Source organism: Carcharhinus amblyrhynchos, chromosome 9 (assembly GCF_965287045.1).
Source record: "Carcharhinus amblyrhynchos chromosome 9, sCarAmb.v2.hapA, whole genome shotgun sequence".
In the NCBI taxonomy this organism is placed as follows: Eukaryota; Metazoa; Chordata; class Chondrichthyes; order Carcharhiniformes; family Carcharhinidae; genus Carcharhinus; species Carcharhinus amblyrhynchos.
In genome coordinates, this window is record NC_137332.1 from 46,083,615 (window position 1) to 46,096,574 (window position 12,960).

General features: G+C 40.6%; 1 protein-coding gene across 4 annotated transcripts in view; it reads left to right on the forward strand.

Annotated features, from left to right (window-relative positions):
- Positions 1-12,960, forward strand: part of efcab14 (EF-hand calcium binding domain 14) — a 78,584-nt gene that overhangs the window by 1,070 nt on the left and 64,554 nt on the right. For all 4 annotated transcript variants that reach the window (XM_080195561.1, XM_080195562.1, XM_080195563.1 and 1 more), the window contains exon 2: positions 5,290-5,438. In XM_080195561.1, the coding sequence (XP_080051687.1) occupies positions 5,290-5,438 (149 nt within the window). The remainder of the gene's footprint in view (positions 1-5,289; positions 5,439-12,960) is intronic.

Consider the following 12,960-nt stretch of genomic DNA (forward strand, 5'->3'; position numbering starts at 1 on the left):
TACCTGCAACGATGACTTTTAGAAAGAATAGGGGTGATTAGATGAGAAAGTAGATATAGAACATAGGAGAATAACAACAATGAGGTGATTTATCTTAGTTTTTATAGAAGACTGGAAGAACTGAGCATATGGGAGTAGTAAGCAGTAGTACTGGAAATCAATCTGCGGAACGCAGTAGGAACGGCATTGTTTCTGATACCTCACTTGCAGTATTGAGGGAAGTCAGTCAAAATCAGATTGACTGCAATTCTTCAGATGTTTTTGGTTATGAAGATTGTACTGGAACTGGTTTGCCAACAATTATCCAGAAAATTGTTATAGGCTACTCAGTGATCTTTGTCTAGGAAGACACCCTACTTGAAAGGCATGTGATCAAGGTACCCAGGGTAAGATAGTATAGTAATTGCACTACATGACTAAGAATCCAAAGACTTAAGCTGCTGATCTGGCAGCATGAATCAGTGTTAAGGACCCCTGCAGTCACTGTTCCATAGCTGTATGATACTATCACCTATAGTTCACTTTAAAGCACTTGCCAGCCAGTCAGAGATTGTGGGTTCAATTCCTGTTCTAGAACTTGAACACAAATCTTGACTGTCACCCCAAGTGCAGTATCTCAGTATTGAGGGAGTGTTCCACTGTCAGAAAAGTTTAAACTGAGGCCTAGTTAACTCTAAGGTGGGTTAAAAGATTCCATGGGAATATTTTGAAGCCGGCAACCTGGTGTCATGAGACTTCTTACAATATTTTGAAGGACAGGGTGGTTATTCCTGATACTATCATCGATTTTTATCAAAATCACAAAAACTGATGACTTGACCATTCTTATGCTGCTTTGGAAGTTCAGTATGGGCAGATGTTGGCGAAAAACCAACATGAGGGTAAATCCCCAGATGATTTTATCTGGGAAAGTATTGATTAGAATGGCTGGCATTGCACAGCCCTTTTAGAGACAATATCCCATCTTATTATTGAAGTCACCCTCCATCATCTGTGGCACACCCACCACCAAATGGTATAGATTCAGAACGGATCTAGCAGCCCAAAGCTGGACATCCATGAGGACTATCAGCAGCTACAGCAGCATTGCATTACTATACAATCTGTAACCTCACAGCCTGACATATTCCCTGTTTTACTATTATCATCAAGCCTGGAGATTCACCCCCATTTAAATTTCTAACTGGGTGAGAAGACTCCATGAACATCCTCCTCCTCAATGATGGTGGAGTCCAGTGAGTGAACGCAAAAAAAAACAAGGCAGAAGTGTTTGTGAATGTCTTCTTCAGTCAGAAATGTATTGTGGATGATTTATCTCTGCCTCCTCCTGGAGTCACCACCAAAGTAGAAGCTGGTCTTGAGCCAATTCAATCCATATGATATCAGCGAATGCCTGAGCCCACTAGTTGCAGCCAAGACTATGCCTATAGGCAATCTCCTGGCTTTAATACTGAAGACTTGTGCTTCAGAAACAGCCATTCCTCTAACGAAGCTGTTCTTGTGCAGCTACAACATTGGCAACTATCAGGTGCCCTGATATGTCCTGTCCATATAAAGCAGACCAAATCCAAACCAGTTATTCCTCCATCAGCCTTCCCTTGATCATCAATAAAGTGGTTGAATGCAGCGTTGTCGGTGCTATTTTGTGGCAACTATTCAACAATAACCCACTCAATGATGTTTGGTTAGGTTTCTGTCAATGTTACGTAGCTTGATTCCTCATTATAGCCTTGGTCCAAACGTAGACAAAACCAATTTCATAGGTAAGGTGGGAGTGACTTTCCTTCACATCAAAGCAGATTTAACTGTGACATTATGGGCTTGTAGTAAAATTTGAAACTAGGGTTTGTGGGATAGGGGGGAAATCTCTCCACAGACCGGCGTTATATCTAGCACAGGGAAGATGTGGTTCTTGGAGGCCAATCGTCTTAGTCCAGCACTAGTTTACTAGGCCCAACCATCTTCAGCTACTTCGTTAGTGATCTTCCCATTATTATAAGGCTAGGAATGAGGATGTTTGCAGATGATTGTACAGCATTCATTTCCATACACAACTCCTCAGACAGTTTAGCTAACTGCAACATCCTAAACCTGAGTTAGTGAGCTACATGTTTGTGAGCTATATATGATGACTTCTATGGCAGTGTGCAGCATGATCTGGGCAACACTCGGGGCTTGGAGTGATAAATGACAAGCAACAGGTGCCAGACAGTAACCATTTCTGGTAATGGAAATGGGGATTTTCACAGTAATTTCATTGTAGTATTACTGTAAGCCTACTTGTGGCACTACTAAATAAACTAGAAAGTCTGATCACTGCTCCATGGCATTCACTGTCATTATCATCACTGAATCTTTTATCAAAAAATATGCTGAGAATTAGTTTCACCGTTGACTGGACCAGCTATATATAAACATTGTGGAGCAGGTCAGAGGCTGGTATTCTGCAGATTCTGATACTTACCTGCCATCTACAAGGTATAGGTTAGGAGTATAATGAAATACTCTTCACTTGCCTGGGTAACAGCAGCTATAATATTCAAGAAGCTTGACACCACCCAGAATAATGCAGCTGGCTTGGTTGGCACCCCATCCAGCACTTAAACATAGAGAGTTATTCAAGGAAATGAATGAATGTATTGATAAAGAAAATTTAATGGATGTTGTGTGTATTGTTTAAAAAGCTGTTTCCTCAGGTGTTAGTGGGAGCTTGCAGTCATTTAACATTAAAGAAAGTTAACATTTATGACTCAACATTAAAGGGCATTTATTAGCATGAATTGGAAGTTGGTTAAAGGACAAAATACTGTTTTTCAGACTGGAGGGATGCAAACAAAGATGATTTTTACAGTCAGTGTTTGGATTTCTGCTGCAATTTTATATTGGATATGAGGATTCAAAATAAAAATCTCTGACACCATTAAACAGCAATGTTAGTTGAACAGGAACATGATCATGTGCCCAACCAAATAAATAATTTAATGAAATTTACTGCTGAGAAATGTGGATCAAACAAAACCATTGTCTTCGTCCTCATTCATAAGCTCAGTACCCTTGCCATCTACCTTTCCCCCTCAGCTATTGTATCGAATAGAATTTTCTTGTTTATACTCAAATTGAGCATCTAACTACATATTCCCATAAGTGGGAAGTAGATAAATGAATTGAGAGGGGAATTGGGCATTTGGGTGGATAACTCTTTTAGAGCAGTAATAATTGGCTAAATGGGCTCCACTGTCCTGTAAAATTCTGTGATACTGTTGTGTGATTTGCTGTCCTACAGTATGTGCCAAGTCACAGATTCAACTGCCCTGGTTTGTTTGATAGAGCAGACGCAGCATGGTTTCGTTAAGGGGAAGTCGTGTCTGACTAATTTATTGGAGTTCTATGAGGATGTGTCTAGGGCAGTGGATAGAGGAGAGCCGGTGGATGTGGTCTTTCTGGATTTTCAGAAGGCGTTTGACAAGGTACCTCACAAGAGGTTATTGCAGAAGGTCAGGGGACATGGAGTTGGGGGTAGGGTGTTAGCGTGGATAGAGGATTGGTTGTCAAATAGGAGGCAGAGAGTGGGGGTCAATGGGTGCTATTCGGATTGGCGGTTGGTGACTAGTGGGGTGCCCCAGGGGTCGGTGCTGGGGCCTCAGCTATTTACCATTTATATAGATGATCTGGAGGAGGGAACCGAGTGCAGGGTGTCGAAATTTGCTGATGACACCAAGATTGGGGGAAAGGCAAATTGTGCGGAGGGTGTGGAGAGTCTGCAGAAGGATCTAGATAGGCTGGGCGAATGGGCCAGGAACTGGCAAATGGAATTTAATGTTGTCAAGTGTGAAGTTGTCCACTTTGGTAGGAAGGACTATTACTTACATGGCAAAAAACTGCAGCATGCGACGGTGCAGAGGGACCTCGGGGTCCTTGTGCATGAGTTGCAAAAACCCAGCCTGCAGGTGCAGCAGGTGGTCAGGAAGGCGAATGGGATGCTGGCCTTCATAGCGAGGGGGATTGAATATAAAAGTAGGGAGGTCTTGCTGCAACTGTACAGGGCACTGGTGAGGCCGTAGCTGGAGTACTGTGTGCAGTTTTGGTTGCCGCACTTACACAAGGATATTTTGGCCTCGGAGGGAGTGCAGAGGAGGTTTACTAGGCTGATACCGGAGTTGAGGGGGTTGAACTATGAGGAGAGGCTGAATAAACTAGGCTTGTACTTGTTAGAGTTTAGAAGAATGAGGGGAGATCTCCTTGAGACATATAAGATGATGAATGGGATGGATAGGATAGAGGTGGAGAGACTCTTCCCGCTCAAAGGACAGTAGGACTAGAGGGCACAGCCTCAAGATAAAGGGGGAGCGGTTTAGAACGGAGTTGAGGAGGAACTTCTTCACTCAAAGGGTGGTGAATCTCTGGAATTCTCTGCCCGTTGAAGTGGTGGAGACTGCCTCGCTAAATATATTTAAGACGCGGGTTGATAGGTTTTTGATAGGCAAGGGGATTAAGGGTTATGGGGAGAGGGCGGGAAGGTGGAACTGAGACATGACAGATCAGCCATAATCTTATTGAATGGCGGGGCAGGCTCGAAGGGCTAGATGGCCTACTCCTGCTCCTATTTCTTATGTATGTTCTTATGGTCATGCAGAATACAGACACAAACAAACAATGCAAGTTTCACTTGCATTGAAAGCTTGCTTGTAATTTCATTAAATTTACTGAGTGAGCCTAAAATTTAAGGGAGCAGCAGTTTTTTTAAGTAGATTTATTGGTATCACAAGTAGGCTAACATTGACACTGCAATGAAGTTACTGCAAAAATCCTCTAGTTGCTACATGCTGACGTCTGTTAGGGGACGCTGAGGGAGAAGTTAGCATGGCCAGTGCACCTAACTAGCACATCTTTTGGACTATGGGAGGAAACTGGAGCACTTGGAAGAAACATGTAGACACAAGGAGAATGTGTGGACACCACACAGACAGTGACCCAAGCTAGGAATCAAACCTGGGTCCCTGGCATTGTGAGACAGCAGCATTAACCACTGTGCCGCCCTATCAGCAATATCACACATGGTTGATTACTAGCTCAACAAAAATATTCACAGATTAGTGGAAATGAACAGGACAAAAAGAACAATTATAATTGTTTGCATTATGAAATGGTGTGGTGACATTTCCTCTTTTCAACTTTTGTCCATTGCTTAAATTTATTAATAAATTGTACAAGTTAATTGGGGTGAAAATGTCAGTGTTTATACAGTGCTAAATGGTACATACTCATTTTGAGTTTTTTCTTCTATTGCAGGAGAGGCTACGTAAGATGCTGCAAGATTTGCTATCCACTGTGTGCATTTGTTATGCTAGCTGCTTGTGTAGTGGCTTGTGTAGGTTTGGTCTGGATGCAGGTTGCCCTCAAAGAAGATCTGGATGCACTGAAAGAAAAGTTTAGAACATGTAAGTGTTCTATTACAAAATAAGAGCATAACAAAACTGTTCTTGTGGGACAGAATATTCTGCACATCTTCGAAGTTTTTTGGTGGCTTTGCATTTGGTGTTAGGAGGGAACTTGATCAGACCGTGGAGAATAGGAACTTCAAGTGCTGGATCTCATAAAACTGCAAGATAATTGAACTCCTGTCCCATGAGTGAAACTTTCATTTAATCAAAACCTTTTATGGGGGACATTCTAATTAGATATTGCAAAGTTTTACATCCCAGCAGTATATATTTACAGTCACACTGCTTAGAACTTAGAATCCCTACAGTACAGAGAGGCCATTCGATCCATCGAGTCTGCACTGACCACAATCCCACCCCAGCCCTACCCCCATATCCCTTCATATTTACCCACTAATTCCTCTAACCTATATATCTCAGGATACTAAGGGCAATTTTAGCATGGCCAATCAACCTAACCCGTACATTTTTGGACTGTGGGAGGAAACCGGAGCACCCGGAGGAAACCCACGCAGACACGAGGAGAATGTGCAAACTCCAGACAGACAGTGTTCCAAGCCGGGAATCAAACTCAGGACCTTGGAGCTGTGAAGCAGCAGTGCTAACCACTGTGCTACCATGCCGCCCCCACTGCTGGTGGTTCAGGTGAAAGAAACTTAATAGAAATTGTGTTTCAGATGAAAATTTCATCATGTTAAAAGAGCTTTACCTGGAATTCAGCAAATACCTTGTGTTACGCCTGACTTGAAAGTACATATTGCTGATACTCAATGTAGAACATCAAAAATTCAACACTTCATGACTGATTTATCCACCTCTACAAATGCCTAATTATTTCCTTGCTGATTGCTTGTATGCATTTATGCTAATGCACATTAGATCACAGCAAGTGTTGCTGAAAATAATTGATTATCAGTCAAAAGAATTTACATCCCATCAGTTGTGGTTGGATCCAAATATTAATCCTACAGTTGCGAACTTTGTGTAACTCACTTCACCTAGTCTCCTCAACTTTGGAATGGACTGAGTGTGACCTAGATAATCTGACCTTTGAAAAAGGACACTGTGTGTTTGGTGCTACTGCCTGTTCAGCCACTAAAGTGCTTCTCAGAGCTTTGCAGGAACCTCTGGCCTAAAAGTTGAGCATAGCGTTGAAATGAAGGTTTTGGATAGCAGATCCAAAACGCTGGGTTTCTTAGGGTAAAAAAAAGCTTCAATATGTTTACTTGATTTTAACTTTCATCAAAATGTCTGTTTTTAGATTGAACTGCCTAATTGTTGACTGTAATGGTATATATGGAATTATTCTACTTGTCATATCTTGAAGTGATAGGACCTGTAATCATGGCTCATATTTTGTACAAGTGAGGTTGTACAAAAAATATCATGCGATGTTTATACTAGTGACTCAATTAACTCTATATTGTATATAAATCACCAAGTTTTAATTTAATTGTACATCACTATACTGGATGGCTCAACTCATTATTATCAGAGGTAATGTCTGGGCAGTCATTTCACCTATTCGTAACAGTTACTACTCTAGAGTACTTTTGGATGTATGTAAACTGAAGCATTGTAACAATGTTTTTTTTGTTCCTAAGTCCTCTGGACCTGGGGATTATTCTAAGGTAACTTAGGTTTGTGATGTAAAAGAATGTGAGAACTATAATTCTGCTAATTAGAGGATTATTACCTCATGTCTTTGATGGGGATATTGGGTAATGAAAGGATAGCCACATCGTTTGTCAATTCTAAAGGTAGGTTCTTGTCGGCGTGAATTTGCAGAATAGTTTTTCCCTTTCTATTTCATGAAGGTATGAAACATTTAAATTCTTGGGTGGGGGGTGAAGATTAGAAGATTATGCACTTAGTCTCAGATCAGGTGAGGTCCAGGTAGTGCAGCACGATCAAGGCACAGCATCTAAATGATTTTGATAATCTTCAGTTGATTTGTCCTTTATGGGATCAAGTAGAAGAAGTTGTAAACTAGACAGTGAATTGACTTGATAATAGAAATGGAAGTACTGATTACCATAAAGCAGCTGGGACCTATAGACTGGCTGTGGGTATCAGGTCCGGCTCCATCGTCTGATCATAGCAGTGTTGAAGATATTAGCAGACAATCGTAACTTGTGGTTACGATTATGGTTAATGCCATATTACATTGGAAAGTTAAAATATTTTGTGGAGATGGGCATTATTCAAAGATTCATATGTAATTAAGAAATTAGAAACAAAAATTTTAATAATGAAAGAAAAAATTGGATATGATAGAATAGGAGGGTATACATTTAAAGATAATCACTAATTTGCTATATAGTAATTTTTCCACCCCCTAATTTGGGTCATGCTGCAGATTAACGGGTAGGTAGAAAACCGTTCAAAGGCCTTTTCAAATTTTTCAATTTGAGCAATGCTGTTTCTTTTGCTCTTTTTTCCCTGTGAAAGTGGGCAATGTACCAAGCAGCCTGACTAAATCAAAACCTCGCTGTGCAGAAAATTGCACTCCTTTGACCCATCATTTGACAACTCTATTCATTAGTCATATGGTTCAATCATTGTTCAGAGATGATGGTATTGTTGCTTGACTTAAAGCCATAATGTGTGTGTAAAACATAGCCCATTTTGAATAAAGAGGGACTGTAACTTCCTGGTCTCCAGCTTTGAACTGGAGAGACAGTTAGTGAGATTGTCCTGGCTGGAGACAGTACTCATCTCTTTAATCTGTGCTTAACCCTTTCTCCACTCACATTGTCTGTACCTTTAAGACTTGATTACCTGTAAAGATTCACAATCCTACCATTAGTTAGTATATTGGGTTTGTGTCTTTATATGCCCTGTTTGTGAACAGAACTCTCACTCACCTGATGAAGGGGCAGTACACCAAAAGCTGTGGCTTGTGCTACCAAATATACCTGTTGGACTTTAACATGGTGTCGTGAGACTTCTTATTGTGCTTATCCTAGTCCAATGCCGGCATCTCCACAAGATGGCTTCCAGTCGCTAAAACAGCCTTCTAACACCATCCTCTGTCTCCTACAACTGAGCCAATTTTGAGTCCACTTTATCAAATTACCCAAATCCCATGTATGTTTGCCTTTTTTATAAGTCTCCCATGTGGGACCTTGCCAAAAGGTTTGTTGAAATCCATATAAACTACATCAGCTGCACTACCCTTGTCTACACACCTTGTCACCAGCTTAAAAATTAATTCAAATTTATTAGACATGACCTTGTTCTAATGAAGCCATGTTGACTATACCTGATCAAGCCTTGCCTCTCCAAGTGGAGATAGGTTCTCTACTTCAGAATTTTCTCCAATAATTTCCCTACAACTGATGTGAAACTCACTTTTCTGAAATTCCCTAGCTTATCTCTACAATCCTTTTTAAATAGTGGAACCACATTGGCTGTTCTCCAGTCCTTTGGCACCTCCCCCATGGCCAAAGAGGAATTAAAAATTTGGGTCAGAACCTACAATTGTCTCCCTTGCCTCCCATAGCAGACCTGGAAATTTGTCCTCTTTTAAGCCTGCTAATATCTCCAAAATCGTGCCTTTCCCTATGTCAGTTTGCTCAGAACTCCGTCTTCCTGAATTCCACATCATTGTCCTCATTCTCTTGAGTGAAATGGGATGTGAAGTAATCATTCAACGCTCTTAGGAATGTCCTCTGGTTCCATCCATTGCCCCCATGGTCCCTAATGGGCCCTGCTCCTTCCCTGGTTATCCTGCTCCTGTTGATATACTTATAGAATATCTTCGGATTTTCCCCTTTTTGAACCAACCAGAACTTTCTCATATCCCTCACGTTTCTCGTATCTATATACTATATTGTTGTTATCAGGTGTTATGCTATTAGCATTTTATGAATTAAGGCAATGCTTTTAGTATGTAGGCAACAAGAAATAAATGCAGTGGGAATAGATTGGCAGTAGATGCATATATGTAAGCAGTAACAAAGTGGAATGAATGAGGATAGAAAGAAGAAAATAAGTGACAGATTTGAGGGTGGAGAGGGTGAGAAATTTGCAGCAGTTGATATGCTAAATTGAGCAGTGAAAAGTAGAGCTGAGTTTTTTGGTTCCTGGGGTTGCGATCCTGACTTTTGTTTGTGAAACCAAAACACCGTTACAAATTTACTGTTTTTGCCTGACCAGTTGGAAACACTCCAGCAGACCTCCTTTATAAAACTTGAATGATTTAATGCTGCAGTTCTTTTGATATGCTATTTATAGGGAAAAATACTTGAAACATAGTTGAACAGAGTACTTCACAAGTGAAGGTAACTGCATTATTCAGTGGCATGCATGTCTCCCTCACAGATGGAGGTAATGTTCCAGGATGCCATTTATATAAGATATATATTCACTGAAATTTTAGTTTCCTTTTTGTCCTTGTAGTGTAAAGGATAACAGATACTAGGCATGCATTGTAGTGATAAATGCTGCATATTCACCAGTAGTAAGAGCAAAAGTACTGATGTTCTTTGAAAATGTTTTCTGTTGTTGGGTTATAGGAAATTGGTTCTGGCGAGATTGAGTTCCTGGAAAAAGCATGGTGCACATTATTAAACTGTAGGCATTTTTTGTAAAGTAATAGGGAGCAAAAGAAGTCAACAATATAGTATTTTCATTTTTTATTCTTTTATGGGATGTGGGCATTGCTGGCAAAGCTCGTATTTGTTGCTAATTGCCCTTGAAATGAGTGGCTTTCCAGGCCATTTTAGAGGGCAGTTAAGCGTCAGTCACATTACTGTGGATCTGTAATTGCATGTAGGCCATGTAAAGGTGGCAAGATTTTGTTTTCTTAAAGGAGACTAGGTTTTAAATTCATCTGCCGTGATGGGTTTTGAGCTCAGGTCCTGAGAACCTGGTCATCTGGATCCCTATATTGACTTCTGTGCCACCGTCTTCCCCCTTAAGATCTATCACATACAGATTGCTGTAATGATAGACTGTAATAGGCAAGCACAATACTGATTTGTCAAATTAGAGTCAGAGTCGTAGAGGTTCACAGCTTGGAAACAGGCCCTTCGGCTCAACTTGTCCACGCAGCCCTGTTTTTACCACTAAGCTAGTCCGAATTGCCTGCATTTGGCCATATCCCTGTATACCCAATTTATCCATGTAACTGTCTAAATGCTTTTTAAAAGATTAAATTGTACCCACCTACTACTACCTCTGGCAGCTTGTTCCAGACACTCACCACCGTCTGAATGAAAAAATTGCCCCTGTGGATCTTTTTGTATCTCTCACCTATGCCTGCTAGTTTCAGACTCCCCTACCTTTGGAAAAAGATATTGACTAGTTCATTTATGCCCCTCATTTTTTATAGATCTCTATAAGGTCACACCTCAGTCTTCTCCGCTCCAGAGGAAAAAGTCCCAGTCTATCCAGCCTCTCCTTATCACTCAAACAATTAAGTCATGTCATCAGTGGATGACATGCATTTCCTCTGTCTGACATTTTGTACATGTTGGATAAGTTCAAAGTCTATATTTATTGGCCTGCGATCTAATTCTCATCTGTACTTTTGTTTCACCTTGGTAAATTTTATTTGGTTTCAATAGGATAGGCCTATTTAAGTTGGACATGCGCTGATTAAATTACTTGGAAATTTATTTTTAATACTAAATTTTATTGTGTTAATTACATCGAATAAGCTTTGAATTAATGTCTGTCTTGGGTGATGATGGTTTGCACCCAGGATGTGCATCGCTTTTGTATTGATAATTGTCTCTGGTACCTGTAAAGACAAATTTGCAAGTGGCAATTCCTTCTACTGCTGGCGCAGATGAATGGTATTGGTCCGAGATCGACATTGTGTTTTGCTTCCAATGAGCTGTCTTTCCTGATATCTGGTTACTTCTTTTGTTGTTCTCTCCTTTTTGTGCCCTTCCTCACTGAATGTCTCCAGGCACTCCACTTAGCAGCGTTAACTTGATGTGCATCAACTCAGTTCCTGCTCAACTTGAATTCTCGTTTGCAGACGGCTTGGGGGGAATTCTCCTGTCCCGCCCACCTCAGGAATTGTAGTGGGCAGAGGGTGGACCACGCAAAGGTCCATTGACCTCAGGCGGGATTCTCTGGTTTTGGGGCGAGCACAGCAGGAGAATCCTACTCCTTGTATGTAGATGTGGTTGACTTATTGGTCTTCTACCAATAGCAAGCTTGCCATAGAGCATGTCTTTGGAATGTGTTCATCATTCATTTGACTCTCAATGGAGTATCTGCTGACTTGAGGGCAAATGTGTTGGGGAGCTGGTATGCTTCTAAATTTGACATTCAGCTTTGCCAAGAAGTGCTCAATATTTGTCTGAGCCAGTGGAGGTCGAAGTTGTTCAGTTACTTGTCTTGGCTTGTATAAATTGTCGGCCTCTTGTAAAAGAGGGTGCTGATATCACAGGCATGATAAACTCCAAGCTTTGTACTTTGGGTTAGTTTGCTGTTAGTCAACGCTTGACTTCTCAAGGCTGTGGCCTTGGCAATCCTAGTGTTGATTTCAGCATGAAGGGATAGGTTGCTGGTAATGTTGAATCAAGGTATGTGAAGTTGTTGACAACCTCCAGAGTGAGGTTGTTATTGTTGATGAAAGATGGAGTCTCTACAACCTGGTCTGTAATTTTGGTCTTCCTCACCCTAATTCTCAGCCCGAACTAAACTAATATTGCACTTATTGTATAATTTGGGTTTAGGGTTTGAAATTTAGATTTTGAGGGGTGATGGGAACCTATTGGATCATCATTTTGGGCAAATAGTTTGTTGGGGCATGTTACAGAACATAGTTTGTTTTCCCTCCTCTGCAGCTATTCTCAAGAAGCATGCTTTTATTTAAAAAAAAACAGATTTGCTATTCCAGCTGAAGCAGCTTGGTTCTCCTATTTCTGGCACCTGCTGTGCAACTGAATTACATTGTTCTTCTCTGCGTAGCTGGTCAATGAAATGTGACGTGTATGTACCTTTGCCAACTTTTTATTATAAATTCCAAAACCACATTTAGATTGAAAACAATCATGTGAACTTATTATGCTTTAATTGCACTCTTTCACTAACACCTCAGCTTGTAATGCAGAGAATCTCTGTGCTGCAATCAGCCCGCTTCCCAAATTGCCATCAATTTCATATATAATCCAAAGATTACATAACAAAATAGGAAAAACATTTGATGTACTGATTAAATACTTCTGAGACAATGTTAAATATTTGGCTGGGAATGTATTGCCTGAAACGATGGAAGCAGATTCATTAGGAACTTTCCAAGGGGAATTGGATAAAACATGAAGGGAAAAAATTGCAGGGCTCTGGAGAAAGTCTCACTCTCCTGCTCTAATTGGTGACATTTCCAGAATCTCTCAAGGGTCACAAATAGCCTCGTTCTGTGCTTTATAATTCTATGATAATGTATTGCCTTAAAACAGGGACTGAATTAAGTATGCAGACTGTAGTCTACTTATTCATTTGAAAACTGCACATTTTGGTAACTCTTGTGTGCGATGCCATGGGTGATTGATTAGTG